Raw genomic sequence first — 14,342 nt, forward strand, 5'->3', positions numbered from 1 at the left:
ATATATTTGAGCTCTTCACACTAGACACTTGCAAGGAGACTGAAAGTGAAGCATTCAGCATGCAGTAACTGCTTCTTCAGTACTGCTCCATGCTTCCTTTGCAGGTTAAAACATAACTAAATACCAAATGGTATTGTTTGTCTGAAACATACATACCCTTGTGGCATTGGTAGAGGGGATCTTCAAGAGGCAAATCATAATTCTCAAACTGGAATCTAAAGAACACTGTGAACAAATACGAAAAAAATAAAAGTCGGTACCCTTCTTAATATATCTTTGCTTCATATATTTCCTATAAGCATTTACTTAGGAAATAAAATCTGAGATATAGCTGCCTCCTTATAGTTTTCTATGCCATATATTCATGTTGATAAAAATCATTCTCAGGTTTTAAAAAATATGTATTAAACAATGTTAAACAATTAAATAATTAAACATAGTTCTTAAACTATTTCTTAAAGCTATATCTCTAAAATAAAATCAGATAGTGTTAAAGAATTGGACAGACAGACGGATGGATGGATTAACAGATAGGTGGATAGGTACATATTAAATGTGCCCACATCTACAGAGATACACTAATTTGTTAAAGGTCATGTTGAAAAAGAACTTGAATCGATTTAAAACCATTAGACTTATTAATCCAAATAAAATCCAGTTTCATCTGCCCTTCCTCTGCTACCAAAAGACACGACAAAAACCTGGGGAAAATCTATGTATCTCTCTCATATCGATGTTTCTCTCTCTTTCTCTCTCTCTCCTTCTCTCCCTCCCTTCCAATCTCTCTAAAAATCAATGGAAAAAATATTATGCTTTTGTTGTTGATTAACAACAAATTTTTTAAACTTAAACAACAAAAGCAGAAGGTAATCAATCAGAAGCAGGGCCCAGATCTGATCTAGCAGGGCAAGTTTTCACACACGTTCTGAAGTTCTGTAATTATTTCACAAGTACTTCCTAAGGGAAACATCGGTCTATTTAATCTGCTCAATATGCATCAGAGTGGATGTGACATTTACATTACTTTGAACCAGGGGCTGAAAACTGGCTGCTCATCAGGTCCCTACAGTGTTTTAAAAATCAGGAAATAACATTTTGGAAAACATGGTAAGATCAACAGCATGAGGCCTGCACTCCCCCATAACAGTTGGCTGGAGAGGAGTAGCAGCTGACCCTGTAGGAAGGGACTGGTGCTGTCCAGTTTGAAAGGGTCTGGATTCTTCTTATTCCCTTATCTGATTCCACTCCTGTGGGCAGTCAGGGTGGTCCCTGTGGACAGGACTGGATGTCACAATTTAGACTTGCCAGTTGTTTGCAATTGGCAATACGTCCAACTGGTCAGTGTTCAAGTTTAATATTTTTTTTCTTTTTGTTAATTTTCACCCAAGAATATTTTTTCCATTGATTTTTTTTTTTATATAGAGAGTGGGAGGGAGGGGGAGAGAGAGAGAGAGAGAGAGAGAGAGAGAGAGAGAGAGACAGAGAGAGACAGACAGACAAACCTGCAACTCAGGTACATGCCCTTGACCAGGAATCAAACCTAAGACCCTTCGGTCTATGAGCTAATGCTCTAACCACTGAGAAACACTGGCCAGGGATCAAGTTTAATATTTTAACTATAGCATCAACCTATCAGCATTTGAATTTACCACGCTAGCCTTACCCCTCTTCTTAAGCAACAGATGGCTCTGGATGGCTCTCTGGTCCTAGGGAAGTTCCATGTGGCCAACTTAAAATGTATGTACTTGATTTCCTACATGCTTATGTACAGCAGCTATATACGTACATGGTTTCAAAGTACTAATCCTTTTGCTTGGATTTATTCAGCTACTCCAGACTTGTGGGTAGACAAGAATCAAAAGATGTGAGAGAGAGTAAAGATCTCAGTATTCCTGCTTCTCAGGTAACTGCAAACTCAAAGAAAGCAGCATCTAGCTAAGGGTCCCTGGATTATCACCCTTTCAAAACTTATGTGGGCCCTGACCGGTTTGGCTCAGTGGATAGAGCGTCGACCTGTGGAATGAGGGGTCTCAGGTTCGATTCCAGTCAAGGGCATGTACCTTGGTTGCAGGCACATCCCCAATGGGGTTGTGCAGGAGGCAGCTGATCGATGTTTCTCTCCCATCGATGTTTCTAACTCTCTATCCCTCTCCCTTCCTCTCTGTAAAAACTCAATAAAATATATTTTAAAAAAAAACACCTATGTGGGGTCACATTTTCCACATCTGCCAATTTGGAAAAAGGTATTATCAGAGGCGACTGGTCTTTATAAATCATTTTACATACATGTGATACTCAATTTAGAAGAGGTGATGCTAACATGTAACTTCACCTGTCAGATTAACAAGTGATTCATTAACAAGTTGAATACTTCTATCTGTGATCGGCGTAGAGCACAAAAAGCTCGTGGAGCAAATGAGGTTCATAGACATAGCAATGGCCACCACCAACCACCTCTTCCTCGCAGTTGTAGAGCCCTGAATGCTTCGAGTCACCCGCTTTAGAAGGACTCTAGAAGTCTGTTTGTGGAAAGGACCCTGGACTGGGAGTCAGGGAGTTCTAATCCTCACACTGCCACTGCTTCTCTGAGTATGCAGTCCCCATCTGGAAAATGGGGACATTGGAAAGGGTGGTTTTCATGGGTCTCTTCCGGCCTCAACAGTATAGGACTCTGTTTTCACATTTAGTGGACTCATGCTGAAAATGTTCCTTAGGCTATCAGATTTCCAGCGAAGTCCTTGCGTGTGTATTCTTGGGGGGTGGGCTGGAGAGAGGAGGGTGCAAAGCCATCAAGAATATCATCTTGTTCTTGCAAGTACAGTATTCACAAATACATAGCAATCACTTCCATTTAGATAATTCTCTAAAATCGAAGCTTTCCATTATATGTCTGGTCTCCTTTTAGAGAAAACTATTCATTTACCTAAGTATTTACTTAATATCCACTTGACAATTTTTTCTATAAACTGGAAACATGAAATCGCTAAGTCAAAATGCTCACTGCATATAGCGGTCATTCCGAGAGAACAACCTAAATAATATTCTCCACTCCAGGGCTAACAGAGATTCCAGACAGCCCTTTATGAAAGAAGATGGATGGTCTGCAAACAGAAAGAAGTAATTTATAATGAAATCCTGGGCTCAGCTTACCTTCAGAGGCAAAACACCAGGCAGCTTGACAAAAAATGTCTGAAACTGGTTGCTGATTGTGGTCCAGAGGCTACTAGGAGAATCCATGGGCAAAGCTTCCATGAAGGTAGCAATGTTTTCCAAACAGTGTATCATAGCACCCCCTGCTGGTAAATTCTTTTTGTTATTTAGACCCTAAAAACAAAAGCATAGGCGATCAACTGCTGAAACAGCATGGGAATTGGTGTAGCTACTTGGTAAAGACCAATTTTAAAAATCACATATTCAGGCTATAATTGTGTTGTGCGCCTACTATAGAGGGTAAGCATTGCAACTGGCAGGAGCACAGAGAAAAATCAACACATTCGGACAAATGTAGGAGGACAAATTGTGATCATTGGCTCAGTGTGAAAAGGTGAAACGTCAGTAAGAAAAACATCATTTACAGATCTACCACTGGCATGGTTAGGTGCTAAAGAGATACAGTGAATGATGCTTGCGGGAAACTCTATTGGCCAGAGACTAAGAGTAATGACCAGCAGCAAAGTCCCTATGGCAACCTGCCAACACTCCAAGCTAACTGAGAGAGCTAATAAGCAGAGGAGCAGAGACATGAATTCAAGTCTCACAATGCAACCACTGAGTGGAGCTGAGAATTGACTTCAAGTCTCGTGATAGTGATACATCAGATAAGCAGGACTTGAATCCAAATCTCGTGATACATTGAGTAAGTGAAACTGACACTTGAATCCAAGTCTCATGACAGTGCACACTGCTCTACCCACCGCACCTTAGAGAGGAGGGAAGTTCTCAGAGGTGAGTTCTCACTGGTCGGCATCCACCCTTTGGTTGAGACGCTTTAAGTAAATCGTAAATTCATTCAAAACAACAGTGTCTAACTGACAGTTGCCTATGCATTGGCAATTTTTAAATTAATTTTTAAACTTTAAATTATTTTAAATTAAAATTGTTTACTTTAAATTTTAAGTTAAATGACTTTCTTCCTCCGCAGGGATTTCAGTGGGAGCTTCGAGTGTCATCAAAGCCGACCTACCTCCAGGAGCTGACTGAGAGCAGCAATAGAGCTCAGCTCATTGAAGTCCATCAGAGACGTGGCTAAGGTCCGTAAAAAAGTCCCATCTGGAAAGTGAGCAGTCAGATTTAGTAAGGTTCCGGTTTCCGGCGACCAGCCACGTCAATGGGGCCTGCACTCCCCACGGACGAATTACCTTTGATAGTGCTCTGGAACAGCTGCGGGAAGATGCCGTTGGGGGCCAGCTGATGGAAGATGCAACGCAGAAACTGCTTGGCCACGCCCGCTGCATTGCCCGGAACCATCATGCTGGGGGTGAGTAGGGAAAGGAAAGACAAGGAATCATGGGACAAACAGCATGAGGTTAGGTTTTTATTTTCTTACTTATTTAGAAGTCAGGCATTTACATGTACCAACCCACGGATGGAATGTCTTCCTGTCATTTTCATCCGTGAGATGAAATAGTCTAATCACATAGAATCCTGTTAATAAGTTTTTAGAAAGAGAGAACCAGGAAGTGCCAGGGTGGCCGCAGGCTAATTCCAGCCACCCACCCCCACCCCACCCTCACCCCCACCCCCCGTGTACAGATGAGGGTTTCGAGACCCAGAGGTGAAAGGTGACCTTCAAAGACCACAAGTCCAGAGACTGGCAGAGTCAGGACTAGAACGCAGGCTGAGGACTATCAGCCAGATCCTTCCAGAAAGTGTCACTGGCTAAAAGAGAGAGCTTCTCTGAGGAAAAAATACAGGAAGGGGGGTGTTCATTCCTAGTGGGAAAGCTGGGAAGTTTTTTGGGGGTGAGGGGCTCTGAGTTGGTCCTTGTACAATGGATAGGACTTTGATGTGTGCTGCGTCCCCCTTTACCCTCTGTACCCTCTCTGCATGTCAAAAGAGGGAGCCAAGATGATTATGTGGCCCTGCCCCTCAGAATAAAGCATTAGAAAGGATATTCCCAGAGTGATTAGGGGGTGAGTTACCAGAAGAAAGAGGAAATCAGTTCTGAAAAAGAAACTAACTACTGATACATGTAAAAACATGGATGAATCTCAAAAGCATTATGCTAAGTAGAAGGAGTTAAGACACAAAAGAGTAATTCCATTTACATGAAGCTGTATGGTGGGAAAATTCATGATGGTGTTTGCCTCTGGGGGTGGGGAGTGGAGGTTAGGAAGATGCATGAGGGAACTTTCTGGGGGTGATGGTAATGTTCTATATTTTGAAAGAGGTTTGGGTTATGCAGGTGTATGCTTTTGTCAAAACTCAGTTAATGTACACGTAAGATATGTGCACATTCTTGTATGTGAATTTCGCATTAGAAAAAAACATAAATAAAAATCAAACTTTAGTTAATGATAACTCTGCTGAAGAATTAGCATACTGGGGGAGTATGCTGATGTCTGAAAATTACTTTGAAATGCATTCAAAACTAAAATGGATGATGACTGGATACATGTGTGATAAAGCAAGCTAAGTCATATCGCTCCTCACTCCCTGCTTCACTCAGTAAAAGTCGGACTTCTTACAATGGCCTCCTGGGCTCTACCTGGACTGGCCTCCCATTACCCTTGCCATCTCACCCCCAACCCCTCCTTCCATGCTCATTCTGCTCCAGCCTACATTCGTCTTGTCCCCCAAATACACCAGGTCCTCTCCTGACTTACGGGCCTTGCTGCTTCCTCTGCCTGGAAGATTCTTTCTGTTAATTGCTGCATGGAGGCACCTCCCCTCTGCAGATTTTGTTCAAATGCCACTTCCTCAGAGGCTGCCTTGACTATCAGACCTAAAGTAAGTCCAGTAGCTCTCTATCTCCGGGACTCACCTGATGGTTTTTCATAGCATTCAGCACTAACTGATATTAATTACATACCAGTTTCCTCATTAATTTGCTTATTGTCTGCCTCCTCAACTAGAATACAAGTTCTATGAGAGGCAGGATTTGCTGTTTTGTTAACTACCATATCCTCAGTTCCTACTTGTCACTCCATGGATACTTGTGGAATAAATGAATGTTACACACGTCTCACTACACTTTTTGTTCATAGCACTCAGTCCTGTTTACAATTATAAACTTGTGCAAATATTTTGTTCATGTTTGCCTCCAAGACAGTCTGTGAGCCCTACAAGGTCAGGATCATGTCCGTTTTGCCCCGAGTTGAAATCTAGCATCTAGCACAATGCCTGGTACAGAGTGGGCTCAAAAATACAGACTGACTAAAATGAGGGGACGCATGAAGGAATGAATGAAGGTGTGAAGAGAAAATGGACACGTGCTCTCGGGAGCAGCAACTGAACTAACAATATTCCGTCCATGGTACACACTCTGCTGTTTTAGAAATGGGATGGACAAGCACAAAAGACAAAAGGAAAGTGAGATTTGGGCTCACTTTAGGATCTTACCTTTCTGCTTGATTAGAAAAAGTAGTGCTGGATGCCAATCTAGGAAATAAGTAAACAGAGTCACGTGAATATCTTAGGCCTTCATGATCAAGTGCATAGCACTGCAGTAGGACCCGTGTGGATCTGGTGTAGACAGCGAGACATGTGAAACCATTGACAATTCCCTTGACCAGGCACAGAGGGCCCACACAGTGGTCAGGCTACAGGGTTCAATTTAACCTAGTTCCTTTTACCTAAGTATTTACTTAATATCCACTTGACAATTTTTTCTATAAACTGGAAACATGAAAACCTAGTTCCTGAGAACTGATTTCTGCATCACATCAGATTATTTCCATGGAAATGCATACAGGTAAGCTGGTTTAATATCACCCAGCCAATCTGCAAAATGGCCTCTACAGCCGGGTCAGAGAGGTATCAGAATATCATTTGACCCACTCCACCCCATATTAACTCAAAATTCATTTCTTTGTATACAACCTCTGAACCCTGACCACAAACAAATCACAAGTTGTAAACACCTCTCTAAGATAGTAAAATGAGTAACAGGGGATCTGTCAGCTATTTCTCAAGTTGAAAAAACAAACTGAAAAATGTATTAGGTTAAGTAATCATTATATAACGTGAAGTTTTTGAAAACTATATGGTTCTGTACACATGGAAACAATCTATAGGTACAGAAAGAGAATATACTAAATTTGTAGGTATAGAAAAACATGCCATGATCAGTAAGATATTAAAGAAACAGCCTTGCTGGTATAGCTCAGTAGCTGAACATTGACCTATGAACCAGGAGGTCATGGTTCGATTCCTGGTCAGGACACATGCCTAGGTAGTGGACTCAATCCCCAGTAGGGGGCATGCAGGAGACAGTCGATCAATAATTCTCTCGCATTGGTGTTTCTATCTCTCCCTTTCCCTTCCTCTCTGAAATCAATAAAAAAATAAACAAATAAAAACAAATACAGAAAATGCTACAAATTTATTTGCTTAAGACCACAAGAGAGTGATCTGAGCCAAGAACACATTTGGAGAGAAATAGAGGGTCCAGCAACCTCTAACACCAGACACCATTCCCAATTGCTTTGGTCATGGGCCTCCTCATGCTAATGATACTACAGTGGAAAGACAAACATCGGCAAGTGAAATCAACAGTAATTAATGATGCAGTAAATGTGATCTTGAAGGCTGTACCTAGAAAAAGGGGTGAGTAATTTTTTAAACTTTTTTTTAATCCTCACCTGAAGATATGTTTTTATTGATTCTAGGGAGAGTGAGAGAGAAACATTGATTGGTTGCCTCCGTACACACATGACCAGGGATCAAACCTGCAACCTGGGTATGCACCCCTGATCAGGAATCAAACCCACCACCTTTTGATGTACAGGATTATATTCCAACCAACTGAGCCACATCGGCCAGGGCAGGGTGGGTAAATTTTAAGAGGGATGTAAATAGAGAGCAAATTACAAACTCATTTGGAAAGGCTTGGGTAATAAGTGAAAGGGTTGTGCTGAACTTACATACTCGTAGAACACCCTGGAAATAGTTCCTGTGGGACTAGAACAAATAAAGCACTGTTCGTGCATGCGCATGACCTCATGTGGAAGAGAGGCATTCAAGGAAGCCCTGAATCAGGTGATTGCTGAATCTGTTTTATTGGCAGGTTTGCTGAATCAGTTGGGGTTAAGAATTCTGGAAACTTGCTTTAAATCAGGGGTAGAGAACGTCCAGCCCATGGGCTATATCATTGGGTCTGGCCCTGCCAAGGCAACAGCAGGCAGGACTCGAAATTCAATAAATCGAGGAGAATTTTTCATAGGAACATAATTTTTAAGTTGATAATTTTGTATGGCCTGTGAATGATGTTGTAAATATCCAAATAGCCCTTGGCAGAAAAAAGGTTCCCCACCCCTGATTTAAATGCTCTTTCCCAGTCTCCCCAAAAGAGGTAGAGATTAAAATATATATTTTATATATATATATATATATATATATATATATATATATATATATATATATTAGAGGCCCGGTGCATGAAATTCGTGCATGGAGGGGGGGGGTGTCCCTCAGCCCAGCCTGTACCCTCTCCAATCTGGGACCCCTTGAGGGATGTCTGACTGCCCATTTAGGCCCGATCCCGGTGGGCAGTCAGACATCCCTCTAAACGGGCAGTCAGACATCCCTCTCACAATCCAGGACTGCTGGCTCCGAACTGCTCGCCTGCCTGCCTTCCTGATTGCCCCTAACCACTTCTGCCTGCCAGCCTGATCACCCCCTAACCACTCTGCTGCCAGTCTGATTGATGCCTAACTGCTCCCCTACCAGCCTGTTTGCCCCCAACTTCCCTCCTCTGCCGGCCTGGTCACCCCTAACTGCCTTCCCCTGCAGGGTTGATCACCTCCAACTGCCCTCCCTTGCAGGCCTGGTCCCTCTCAACTGCCCTCCCTTGCAGGCCTGGTGCCTCCCAACTGCCCTCCCCTGCTGGCCATCTTGTGGTGGCCATCTTGTGTCCACATAGGGGCAGGATCTTTGACCACATGGGGGCAGCCATATTGTGTGTTGGAGTGATGGTCAATCTGCATATTACTTTTATTAGATAGGATAGAGGCCTGGTGCAGGGGTGGGGACCAGTTGGTTTGCCCTGAAGGGTGTCCCGGATCAGGATGGGGGTTCCCTTGGGATGTGGGGTGGCCTGAGCAAGGGGCCTGTAATGGTTTGCAGGCCAGCCACATCCCCTGGTTACCCAAGCGGAGGCCCTGGTATCTGGAATTTATTTACCTTCTACAATTGAAACTTTGTAGGCTGGAGCAGAGCGAAGCCTCCTGCTCACTGGCAGCCATTTCTGTTGGGGTTAATTCACCTTCTATAATTGAAACTTTGTAGCGTTAAGTGGAGGCCTGGGCCGGCCAGGGTGTGCGGAAAGCTTTGCTTCCTCCGTTGCCAGGGGCAACCCTGGCCTGCTCTCTCCAGCTCCGTGGCTGCCGCCATTTCTGTTTGGATTTGTTTACCTTCTATAATTGAAACTTTGTAGCTTGAGTGGAGGCTTAGGCCTGCAAGGGCATGCGGAAAGCTTGGCTTCCTCCGTTGCCTGGGAAACCTTGCTCTCCGTGGCTATAGCCATCTTGGTTGGGTTTATTTGCATATCTGCTCCTGATTGGTTGGTGGGCGTGGCTTGTGGGTGTAGCAGTTAGGGTCAATTTACATATTACTCTTTTATTAGGTAGGATACACACACACACACACACACACACACACACACACACACATATATATACATACACACACACACACACACACATATAATGTAAAAATGTGTCTGCTATTTTTCCTTTACTTTTCTTTAAAGCTCATGTTTCCATCTTAACAGTTGGCCATGCTTGAACAGGGTTTATTCTCTCTTAATGTAAAAACAAAAAATAAAACCCCTTTATATCAATTACTACTTAAATCAGCTACTCCAAGGAGATGGTAATAGACCAGAGCAATAATCCTACCTGTTCTAACATGGCAAAGTATTCGAGTAGAAATTGTGACCTGGTGTTAACAAAAACTCTCACTTCCACAGTATTGTTGGTAGTTGGTATAAAATTTATTTCACAATTATTATGATGAGGTTAAAATCAAGGGCTTTAATGAAATAATTCATTTTTTCTTATCTCTCCACCTCCCATGTTTTCATATTGGCTACTTGTAAGTGTGAACGGTAGAACAGTTATACCATCTCTGACTTGTATATACTCCTAAGGATACCACAGAGAAATTGGGGGAAGGGAGATAAAGTAGTCATATACTTTTAGGGCCAATGGGTTTTTAATGCTTTCCTGTTTCTTTTTAACTTGAAATCCTAATTTCTTCATTAAAAAAATTAAATTTTAGCTCCATTAAGATTCATGCTCTTTCCCTCCCTGTAATACCAGGAATTCGCAGAATCCAGTTTTGCCCCTACCTCCTCCACAGAGAACTTCCCTAAGAAATCACTTCCATTCTAAACTTCTATAGCACTTCCCACACATACCCCTCATTACAGCTCTTAATCATGTCCTATCTTGTCTGGCTACCCAGTTGGTCCACACATCGCCGTCCCTTTCAACAGCTAAGCCACAAAGCACTTGAGAACAGCAGCTCGGTCCAATGCCCACAGCCTACAGCGCCTAGCTCTGTGCCCACGCAGACTGGAAACTGAACACATTCCTGTGGAATTTCAGTCAATCCTCTATAAGTCGTTCATGCTAGAGCTACAATTCGTTTCTGAATGTGAACCTCACTTATATTCATAGAATACTTCACTTTTCTTCTAGGGTCCTATCTACTAAATGGGAGCTTCTTAACATGAACCTTTTCAAAGCAGCTCACGTCCATCTTTCCTCGGTCAGGCTGAAGGAAGGCCTGCTCCCAAGGTGTGTGCGTCCTTCCTTTGTCAGAGTCAGAACTGGGGAACTGCTGCACTCCCCTCTGCCCCCTCACATGCCAGTGCCCCAGTTGCATAATTAAGTGAGCCACCCCAAGATTACCAAATGCCTAGAGAACCCTCTTAAACACGCACAGGGAGATTAACAAGAATAACATCTCAAACCTATCAAGTGGTTACTCTGAACTCACACAGTTCTGAGCACTGTTACCTCCAGTAGCTCATAAGAAAATAGACAACAAACAACAGTTTTCTTGGTGTATTTTCCTCTGGCTTCGCTCTGACATTGTGACTCGTGACCCTACACAGCTGGGAAATTCACCAAAAGTTTGGTTCATTCCGTTTTTTTAATTAGTCTGAGTTGATCCCACCAATACCAAGCATTGACGAGATTACTAAATGTTTCACTTTTGAACTGGTAGTTTTGACCTCAAAATATGAATTGAATGAGTCTCCTTCCCACCAAACGCCACAGAGGCTGCACTCACCTCCCCACGGACTGCATGATGTCCAGCAGCAGCGGGGCCGCCAGGTCCGGGCTGAGGTGAATGAACGTGGAGAGGACCACGATGGCCAGCCCGAGCGTCTCCTCGTCGTATTCCTCAAGGATGGCCCCACAGTCATGGCATCTGCAAGGGAAACAGAGAAGTGCCTTCCGTGAAAGCCAACAGGGGTTTCGATAGAGAACAGATTACATACAGCCACTTCTGGTGAAAGCCCCCAAAGGAGGTCAGGGGCCTCACTCTAACAATAAATAGGGGACTCCATGCCACCCTCGCCAGACACACAGAAGCCGCCGGCACGCATGGCAGGTTGCTTTGAACACTGCACATCCTTTCAGCTCACAAACATCTGGCCCCTACATGAGCTGACCACCACAACAAGTGCCTATTGGACTAACAGTCTCAGCTCCTAGCTGAGGGGTTGTATGCATGGGAAAGTACTGCTAGGGATGGTCAGAAACTAGGCATTTTTCATTTGCTGAAATGGGAAATGCCTAGACACAAATGGAAGCTTTCCTAAGCTTTTAAATTTAAAAAATGTCCTATTTGGGGGTCAATAGAACATTCTAGAAAGCCTGGGGAGCCTGGATAGCAGGCTCTTCTGCCTCTCAGGTCAGTTTAATGAAGTCACCTCACCTACGGAGTGTAATATGTACCAGTAAAAGCACAATGGCACAGGGGGAGGGATTGAGCAAAAAAGGGGGGAAAAAGAGAGGAGAAACACAATGGCACCTGCTCTTAACTGACTTACGACTTATTGCTCTTCATCCTATCTAATGCAGGCTCAATCTAATTCATCTCAACCAAAGCCAACGCTCTTCTTTCCAGCCACAGCTGGGAGCTCTATCATGTGGAGGGAAAGTCTACTGGGAAGAACAAGGGAGCCCGAGCTATGATCGCTACCATGACCCTTCCATCCAAAAACTTCCTAAAGGATAGAATAGAATAGAATAGAATAGAATAGAATAGAATAGAATAGAAATATTTCTTTAAAATTGACTTTTTAAAAACATAGGATTCACATATGTAGCCAAAAAGAAGATTAATGGAATGTAGACACAGGCAAGCAGGAAGGCAACTAGGAGAGATTGGACTTGGAGGATAACACACAAGGGGAAACTACACCAAAGCAGAAGCCAGGAGGAGTCCTCCAAAAGCAGCGAGGTGCTCCCCATGTGGACACTCCTAGGAGCTGTTCGACACAGGCACCATTACTCTTCAGTAATGCCCGTCAGTGGGGCCAGCTACATGGATCTTTGTACCAGCCCCTTCCATCCCTCCCTCCTCTCCTTCTGTCACAAGCCTACCCCATTTGTTACCTGGGTCACCTTTACCAGGAAGTATCCTTGTTCCAATGAGATCTCTCCAAACCTAAAATCCTGTAAGTCTTATTCTTTGTCATGTGCACTGAATAAGCATTTATGTATGTGTAGGGAACTTAGTGTATAAAATACAGAAGACAGTGCCCCAGTCCTGCATTGGCCAGTGTTGTTCAGTGGTTAGAGCATCAGCCCATAAACCAAAGGGTCTCGGGTTCGATTCCCAGTCAAGGGCATGTACCTGGGTTGCAGGTTTAATCCCTGGCCCAGGTTGGGGCATATGTGGGAGGCAACCAAAGGATGTGTGTCTCTCACATCAGTGTTTCTTTTTCTCTTTCTTTCTCTCTCTCCCTCCTTTCCACTCTCTCTAAAAACCAATGGGGAAAAATGTCCTCTGGTGAGGATTAACACACACACAAAAGAAAGTGTCCCAGACCTTAGGGAACTCACAATATATGACAGAACATGTATGTGCTAACAACTAAACAATTAAAATACCCTGTGATAAGTGGTAGAATAGATAGATGCATCAAATGTTATGGAAACTTGGAGAATGGCATGACTAATTCTGCCTTATGGAATCAGGGAATCCGCCTTAAATTAGGTTTTGAAGCATGAATAGGAGTTCACCAGGCAGAGATAATACAAAGAGAAGGGCACCAATGAAATCACAGAGGAGAGCACACACCAGGCATGCTCTGGAGACGATGAGGGGGCTTGACAAAGAGTTCCCGATGAGGAGTGGCAAGGCCATGCCTTCACAATCCAATGGGCCTTTTGTAAGTGAAGGCAGTTGGAGTTTATCCTATAAGAAATCTGGGGATATTGAAGGCTGACAAACCATGACATAACCAGTTTGAGATTCAGAGAACAGATCCTGCTGTAGAATGGGAATAAGGATCAAGTCTCCAATTTATCCCATACTAGCAATTTGAAGCTTCTGGTTGAGGGTTTTTTTTGTGTGTGTGAAATTATTGTTGGAATCATTAGTAAGCAGATATTATCTGCATTTACCAAATTTTTAAAAATGACTCTGCATAAAGGGACGCTACCTGCCCATATGATGCCGTGTTTCTAGAATAATAAATGCACACCAACACTTATGGCTACAGTCACTTGAAGAACAAATTATAGCAGGCCTCCTCTGATGCTTTCTCATAATCCCAGGGAGCAAACTCTCAAATTCCGCAAACAGCGCGAAGGAAGTCACTGTGTGCGCTTACTTGTCAGTCATCACCGTCGGCTGCTCATCTGTGAACTCCTCGGGTGCTGGCACAAACATGCTGACGATACTGGGTGCGGACAGCAGGCTGGACTTAGTGGCCCCTGGGCAAGCAGCAAAGAGACAAATGGTGAGTAAACATCTGTTTCGTGGGGCCAGGAAAAGCCCCGTTCTCCTCTTATAAATCCTCCGAAGATCACATTCACAGGGAAGTGACGTGGGCAGCCCAACCCCTCAAGAGTAAAATGAATTCAAGACTGGGATTTGTTTCTGCTCATATGGCTTTAAGAGCCAGACTCCTATCTCTCTCTTTGCTTCTTGATCTT

At 43.4% G+C, this 14,342-nt stretch overlaps 1 protein-coding gene across 3 annotated transcripts in view; it reads right to left on the minus strand.

Annotated features, from left to right (window-relative positions):
- Window positions 1-14,342, minus strand: part of UNC79 (unc-79 homolog, NALCN channel complex subunit) — a 165,775-nt gene that overhangs the window by 44,838 nt on the left and 106,595 nt on the right. For all 3 annotated transcript variants that reach the window (XM_028136886.2, XM_028136889.2, XM_054715450.1), the window contains 7 exons: window positions 14,018-14,120; window positions 11,461-11,601; window positions 6,562-6,600; window positions 4,359-4,471; window positions 4,184-4,269; window positions 3,151-3,324; window positions 157-225 (listed from right to left, as the gene is read on the minus strand). In XM_028136886.2, the coding sequence (XP_027992687.2) occupies window positions 157-225; window positions 3,151-3,324; window positions 4,184-4,269; window positions 4,359-4,471; window positions 6,562-6,600; window positions 11,461-11,601; window positions 14,018-14,120 (725 nt within the window). The remainder of the gene's footprint in view (window positions 1-156; window positions 226-3,150; window positions 3,325-4,183; window positions 4,270-4,358; window positions 4,472-6,561; window positions 6,601-11,460; window positions 11,602-14,017; window positions 14,121-14,342) is intronic.

The sequence above is a fragment of the Eptesicus fuscus genome, chromosome 5 (assembly GCF_027574615.1).
Source record: "Eptesicus fuscus isolate TK198812 chromosome 5, DD_ASM_mEF_20220401, whole genome shotgun sequence".
Classification (NCBI taxonomy): Eukaryota; Metazoa; Chordata; class Mammalia; order Chiroptera; family Vespertilionidae; genus Eptesicus; species Eptesicus fuscus.